General features: G+C 37.9%; 1 protein-coding gene across 1 annotated transcript; it reads right to left on the reverse strand.

Moving 5' to 3' along the window:
* Window positions 1–313: 313 nt before the first annotated feature.
* Window positions 314–5,413, reverse strand: LOC149302654 (INO80 complex subunit C-like). The gene is made up of 4 exons (XM_089482296.1): window positions 5,318–5,413; window positions 3,712–3,823; window positions 2,637–2,704; window positions 314–445 (listed from the first exon to the last, which is right to left on the reverse strand). Exons 1-4 carry the CDS (start codon window positions 5,408–5,410, stop codon window positions 314–316), a joined length of 405 nt encoding a protein of 134 aa, XP_089338422.1. The 5' UTR covers window positions 5,411–5,413.
* Between the last annotated feature and the right edge of the window lie 2,715 nt (window positions 5,414–8,128).

Below are 8,128 nucleotides of genomic sequence, written 5' to 3' on the forward strand. Positions count from 1 at the left end.
TGTTTGCCTGTCATCAGGGATTTGAGTATTCAGCATAAATAAGCATAACTAAATGTGACATTCTACAATAGATTTGAAAGATCCTTCTTTTGGATATTAGGAAGAATAGAAAAAAATCTTTCATTTATTGAAAAACATTTATTCTAAATAAAGTTAGCCATTGTCATATGCAATACATTTAACAAATAAGACTACAAATGAGCATGTAAAAGTGTGTAAAAACGTATACATATATAGTACATATATAAAACATATGAGAACTGAATTGAAATTGATCACTGTGCCACGTTTCACTTGACCATATCGCAGTCTGCTACGTTACAATACTTGCTGCTTTTCGCAGAGTCAAATACCCAGTGACAACATCTGAAGGCAGCATCCTGATGTAATTGAATTCTTCAATTGTGCTGAATCTTAACTTGCTTTGAGGGTCCGTGTAATTGGCCTACAATACAAAAATCAGTATGATACTTCCCAAAGCGAATTCTAAAATAGGGATCTATTTGAACCTAATATAATAAATATTAGCACACAGACATGTAGAACCATCTGGCCCATTATTTCTGCTCAAACCTTAAATAAGTCCCTTGGCCTCATCTTGCATTCAAGCCATATGTCACCCAATGCATGTTCACCTACTTTAATGGCCTCTACAATTTCCTCAGGAAACATTTCCACTTATCCAGCACCCTCTTGGCAAACTAAAAACTTCCTTATGCCATTGAATCAATAAGTATGCACATGCTTTTAAAACTGATCGCCCAGCACTGTAAGAACATTTTAAAGATTTTTGGCATGGCAGTCTACAGTTGCTTCCATATCAATGCATTTTGTATTTAGCAAAGAATGAGTTATGGTTGTATTCCCCAAGACTTAGACTACTGCCTATTTCTGTATGCTATTACAGAATAAGATAAAATACTCAAAGCTTTAAACTGGAGGCGGCTTCATTCCCTCAAGGATGTTTCCCTGTACCAAATATCAGCTACATTATATTTACATCTAATTAATATGTGTGAACAGTACAAACAGGACGCACAGCTTTCAAATGAATTTACACCATCACTTCACAATATTTTGATCTCCATCTCTACTAGTACAGCAGAACTCATGAGGGCTTTGTAGACACCTCGTGAAGGTTACATAAATAATGTTAACATAGCCTGTTTTTTTTTTTTGTAAATAATCTCTAGCTGAAGAGTTGTGTTTCATTCCAGATTTCAATATATCAGAAAACTTGAGCAGGAATGTGTTGGTGTTTGGTATGCTTATAGAGGCACATATTCCCTACAAAAGGTCTGTCTATAAAAAAGTAAAAATAAAATGTGTTGTCAAAGCTAAAGAGGTAAATGCCACACAATGCGATAGCATATGCCAATATTCTGTTAATTATACATGTAATTATTCTAAAACTAAGAGAGAGTAAAAAAAAAAAAAAAAGTTACCGCATCAAATTATTTTCTTGAAAAAAAAGCATTGAAAAGAAACAGAAAACAAACCAATTTCTTCAGTATATTTAGGGATAATAGCAGGAAACCCTGCTGTGTGCTATAATTTAACTCCATTCCTATAGAAACGAATGTGCTTATGAAGGGTACTCTACTGTGAAATGCTTTGGTTGTCAATTGTATCACAGCTTGATATATAGACTTGTGCAGCAACATCAAAACTGTATGCTTGTTTGGATTGCTATTAAAGGGATACATTGAACCTGTGCATGAAAGTCAAGGAACATTAAAAACTTTTCTTATCATGATCATAGGCAGGACTTTATTTATAAGGAAAATGCAATTTGAGAAACAACAATGCTCAACTTTTAAAAAAAATGAAGAAAAAAAGGAAATAAAAACACACTGGTTTCCTTGGGAACCCTTTTGTGATCTGTTTAATGGTAACCAGATAGACAGTACAGTCCCTAGCTGCCATTGATGGATTCCTCATAGTGTTAGATGGCTAGAAGAGGGTAGCAACTGCAGTTTCTTTGAAGTAAAACATGGCTTCCCCAAAAAAAGTTTTCCTACAAACGTGTAACCAAGTAGGACACAACACACCAGGATGCAGAAGCACACTTTACTGGGGAATAAACATTGCTTTTATGAATACTATAACAATGTTATCTCAGGCAATAAACATAGAAACTCTAATTGAAATGCCTGCTGTTATCACCAGCCAATGGAGCCCTTACTACTCTTATAGGTACTATGTAAGGGATGGATGAAGCCTTATAATAAAATATATTTATTATTGCTAAACATAAATTGGGTCATTGTCCATCGGCACCTGTTGTACGTAAGAAATTCTAAGCAAAATTGCAAAAAAAGAAATTTTTAAAAGTTTATTTTACTATAGTTTTTTTTTTTTGTTTGTTTGCTTTTTCCATACTAGCATGCACAATAATTTTTTGCATGTTTCCATGGTTTTCAAATAAAAGCACTATCGTTTCCAAAAAAAGAATTTGGAATTTGTGTGGGGACAGCAAGCACGGAAAAACGGAATCCTGATTAAACACACATATGGAGAAAATGGCAATAAAAACCACGTACAGTCGTTAAGGCACTAAAAATCCTCGGTATGGAAAGGGTTAACACTAAGGAATGTTCATCAGAACACAATGTTTGCAAACAAGATGTACTTACAGGAAGCCCTGAGATGTCAGAGTATTTCTTTGCGGGCTTGCATGAAGGAGGAGCGTCAATACTGAAATCTGTAAAGGGAAAGGACTTTAAGATTAGGTACTTTTGGGGGGGGGGGGGGAATGTGCTGTACCAAGCTGTGTAGATCCATACACCAAAAACATTTCTGGTGTCCAAACCAAGAGACCTTTTTCAGGGGTGTAGCAAGGGGCACAAATGGGCAGGGCTATAGGAGAAGAAGGGAATAAACTTGGAACCAGAACCAAGGTCTGTGGGTACTTGGATATAATGTCACACTCAGGCCCACATGAGCCATTGCTAACGCGGAGAAGAGAGAGAGCAGCTTTCTCAGCTGTCTCTCCCTAGACTACACAGCATAAAAATGAAGTATTGCCAATGCATACCAAACATTGCTGTAATATCTGGAGAAATTCTGACACATCCTAACATCTGTTACCTAAAGTATCTTGTTTTACTGGGGGGAAAAAAACATATGCGATGCGTTTAAACAAAACATGCCTGAATGCCAAACACCACAGAGCAAAAAGCTCAAAGAAATCACTTTCTGAAAGTTAAAAAGGCTGGGTATCCCTTAAGCCTTTCATTTTTTTTTATTAAAACTGCAATTTAAAGGGGCACTCCAGTCATCATATGAATGCAAATGATAGAGTAGCCCCTTTAAATGGGGCTAACCATTAAGGGGTCTAATGAGATTGATTTCAATGTCCAAGTTGGACAATGGAGGAAGTTGGGAAATGCAGCTTTGTAGCTGTAACTTCTCCAAAGTACTTTAATATGTTTTCTTCTTTGGTAAGGCTGTATGGAACACCAAACTGCCCTTCACGAAAGACAGACATTCAAGACAACATGTTTTCAACTGTTGCTTTAGTTTTTAGCACATATAAACTGGATTCACCTTAGATTATAGGAAATAAAAAAAATAGAAAAGAATGAAATGGTTCCAATCCATTTGGGTAAATCAGCATATAAAAATGAAATCAACATCATTTGAGCTAAAGTTATTTTGTCAGATCTTTTTTTATTTTATAAATGCATGCAAAGCAACTATTCAACTTACAGCTTGGATCATTTAGTTGCCATGGTAATGCCCTTTCCAAAGCAAGAATTTGTTTCAGGTTCTTCCAGGTCCTGTTCTTCTTGCCAGCTGCAGCTCCTCCAATACCTGAATGCTGGACAAGAGAAAGAAACAATCAGGTTTAATGTTTCAGACTGGAAAGTGTTTAATATTGTTATGGCTTATCTTACATTAGATCATGACAGAGTACATGTATGGCCAATGAAGAAAGACAATAAAAATGCTAAAAAGCTTTTTGGATAGTGTCATCGCAGAATTCAACCTCATGTACCAAACATATAGGATTAATTTATTTATTGTGACTTTTGTTTCAAATTGCTTTGGGGAAAAAATGTTAGTAATTCATTACATATCTTCTTTAACAATGGGACAGTTAAGGAATTCAGTACAGATATAATTTTAGCTGAATTAATCAAGCAGAGGGAACTCTTAGTAACCTGGGAATCACAATATAATCTTAGTAACGTGACTAGGGATGCTGATTTGGAGAATGATAAATCCACCTTGACTACATCTCACAGGGCCTAGTTGTAGTTTTGCTAAAAATAAACAAGTGAGAAGGTACAAGCAGGGGTTCTAGAGAAGCGTAGCAGAGTTAATGGAGTATTAAGGCAAACTGAGAAAGTGTTGGGCTCTGTAGTTCCTTTTTACCCATTTAAGTTAAAATGACCTACTGTATGTCGGGCTGCATTACATTAAAACGGGTACCTTGCCTTAAATATCTGTGATGACTTTTCAATAGAACTACAAGGTCATATACAATCACGAGGTCATGGGGGTACTCAACGCATTACCCAGTAAGGGATTGCAGGAAACAAGAAACTTTGCATTAAATGGCACAGCAGTGGTCTCAAACTATGCTTCTTAATAACAAACATGTAATATTATTTACCAACAACTGAAATTATCACGGCTGGTTTGAGTTAACGGTTTTCCCACATTTGACACATTTTATTTTAGATTAGCCTGATTCATCTGATTGCTATAGATTCCAAAGATTAAGCACAGAGTCCATAAAAACCTGCGAACCTACAGTGGGTGATACGGACGCTTAGTACTTTTGTCATCAAGCATGTTTGGGACATTGGCGGACTCCATGGTAACCACTCAAGGGTACATGGTTCCCAACTCCAAAAGCATGCATTTGTGAAGGCTGCCAAAGCCAAAAACCCATACTTCAAGTCATTAAGAAAACATTGTCTGCATGTTGATTTTTTCATATAAATTGCATTTAAATGTGTATATAAAACCAGTTTAATGTTTTCATGGATGAGCGAAGTAGACAATTTGTTTCTCTATTTAACATCGTTGAGTCTTAATAAGAATTTTCAAAAGGCTGTTAAAGCTGTCATCTTCTATTACTCATAAAACAGACAAGCTGTGCTTGTGTCTTTATTCATACACACAGACAAGCTGTGCTTGTGTCTTTATTCATACACACAGACAAGCTGGGCTTGTGTCCTTATTCATACACACAGACAAGCTGCGCTTGTATCCTTATTCATAGACACGCAGTGGACGTCTCATGTAGCCAGCTCACCGCTATCTGGCAAAGTTTTACAAACAGCTCCGTTCAAACAGCAGTTACCTGAAAATTCGGTTGCTTAAAAGGTAAAGGTTTCACAGCCGCTTCAGTCTGGGTGGATGCAACATCAACTGCTTGGGATTTATTTTCACTCATTTCATCAACCCCGGCACTGGAAAACAACAGAAAAAAATGACACTTTAAACCAGCTTTATAATTTAAAATCAGTAACAATATGTACAGCGTGTTTGTTTGTTTTATTATTATTAAAGCGGTTTCAACCCACCAACTTAATTATGCAACACGGAGGACGATCACCAGTGTTCAACACACTCCAATGGTTACATCTTCCTGTCTCCCGTGCCCCTTCCGCTCTCTGCCTTCCATTTGCCCCGCCTCCTCCTGACTCATTTTGTACACGAGTAGGCGGTGCTTAGGCGCAAAGCAGTCTCTGCCTGAGAGACGCTGTTTTGTTGTATCTGCGTGGTTTAAACGCAGCTATGCTATGCTAGAGTATATATACGAAATATGCCTGGCAATTACTGAAAATGGAGAGGGGAAAGAATGACGTAGCTATAGAGAAATTGAAATAAAAGAAAGGGAGAAAAAAGGAGTGAAAGAGTATTCTGTGAAAGAAAGAACGGAGGGAGGGTTGAGGGAAGGGGAATGGAGAGGAAAGAAAACATGAAGGAAGGGAAAAAGGGAATAGTATAATAGAAATAAAATATTTATTTAACTATGCATTTCATTTATTTAAGTGGATATAAATGAAATTATATTTAGGTATTTATTATGCTGTTTAATGGTGTTTTCTACATCTCAAAGACCTGCTACTAACATTTTCATGAGGGCTGGTAGAGCTATTTGCTCAACACGTTTGGCATAATCACAACGTATAATCTTCACAATATGCTTTTAAAGGGTTAACATTTCAAAAATCTCTAGTCAGCCCATTTAGAAAGTTTCCAGGTAAGCACGTGTAATGGTTTTCAATGGCTAAAACCACAAATCCTGGTAAAGACAACATCCCGTGTATTCGTGCTAACAGAACAGTATGATATCCTTAAATGTTAGAAAGTTTGTTCTTAATATCACGATCCCCAAATTAAAGTTTCTGTGTTACTCGTGGCTAATCACCATGTTTTTTTCATTGTTATTTGAATAGATAAAAAGAAAAAACTTTAGTTGCAATTTTTTTTTTTAAACAGAAATGCTATTCACAGGGAAGATGTGTCTATGCTTTGACATAAAAATATATTTATTCAATCCCTTAAAACCTTCATGACATTCTATGCTTTTATGAAAAATCATGCCAGAAAACCTATATTGACATCATAAGAACATTATGAACTAAATAGTGGTGTGCGCACAGCCGGTTCCCGATACAGGAACCAATTAGCAACCACATACATCATGCGATTGCTGTGACTGGCTAATCACAGCAATCACGTGCCACACTATATGCCTCTCTGCCTCCATCTTCAGTGTTCGCTGAATACTGGTCACTAATTCATTGTGTTGCTAGGAACGCAGAGAGAAGCTTGATCTGGGAAACAGTTTCTATATAACTTTTTCTTTTTTTTCCCAATTACCGTATTTGTTCAATTATAAGACGAGCAAATGCTCTGAAAAATACCCCTCGTTTTATAATCGGGGTTGTCTTATAATCAGACCTCAAATAGGTCTGACTATGAGACTAAGATCCAGATCCCCCGCAGCGATGCAGGGGTCCTGGATCCTCCTGTGTTATGCCCCCCCCCCCCCAACTTACTGGTGCTTCTGAGTCCCCGGTGCTTAGTCCGGGCAGCGTGTAGAGCTCTACGCGATTTGCGTAGACAACTTCCGCTGCAACCGGGAGGAAGTGCGGTTAGCAGCGGGGGTTGTCTGCGTCCATCGGGGTGGCCGGGGAACTCGGACATTTATGGCAATGTTCAATTCCTTAGCATATGAAAGCACACAAAATTAATGTTACAGCAAATTTTGATAGAGAATGGTGACCAATGTATCTAGTAAAATACCAATACCCAAGTTAGACATAGTCCTCACAAAATTTGAACATTTCAAGTTTGGAAAAGGTAAAAAATAGCAACTAAAATTTACATTAAGGCTCCCTTTGCTATTGATTGGTGATCAATGATGTTGCATGATGTGTCCAAATGCTCCTAGTGAAATACCCAGGTTATCTTCTCTCCAAAAATAAATACTTTTGTGCGGTATTTTGAACTGGTGGACTACTAAACAGTCCCAAATGAGACATAGGCACACGTAAAATTATATTTGAACATTTCAAGTTTGGAAAAGCGAATGCTCATGTTCTATTTGTGCACCATAACTTCCAAAACACTTTAACCCCTTCAATCCCCTATGGACGTACCGGTGCGTCCAAAAAACGCATTACAAGAATCCCCTATGGACGTACCGGTACGTCCAGCCCTTCTTGCAGCGTCAGGGACACATCCCTGCTGCTGCATGGGCGATCAGGCTGTCCTTTGACTCCCCCCTGACAGCTGTCTGATCTGATGTACCAGCTTCCGGCATGTAAGCCGGAAAGCTGTTACATTTCAAACTGCGCGATCGGGCATTCTCTTCCGGGTGGCGTCACTGCTGATGTAACCTGGAAGTTCATCTGAGGACAGGATATACCCTGCAGGGGATATCCTGTCCTCCGATGGGGCACAGACGCTGCAATCTCTATGCACGTCTGTGAGGACCTGCATAGAGATCACAGTGTGATCGGTGCAGGGGGATCGCGGGGAGGGGAGTGAGAAACCATGTCTCTCACCCCCCTCCCGTCCTGAAACAGAGAAGGAGAAAATTTTTTTTTATTCATTTAAAAAATAATAATAAAGAAATCATTAAAATAATAATATAAAT

This window comes from Sceloporus occidentalis, unplaced genomic scaffold (assembly GCF_023333645.1).
Source record: "Sceloporus occidentalis isolate IW3139 unplaced genomic scaffold, rSceOcc1.0.p SCAF_18, whole genome shotgun sequence".
NCBI lineage: Eukaryota > Metazoa > Chordata > Lepidosauria > Squamata > Phrynosomatidae > Sceloporus > Sceloporus occidentalis.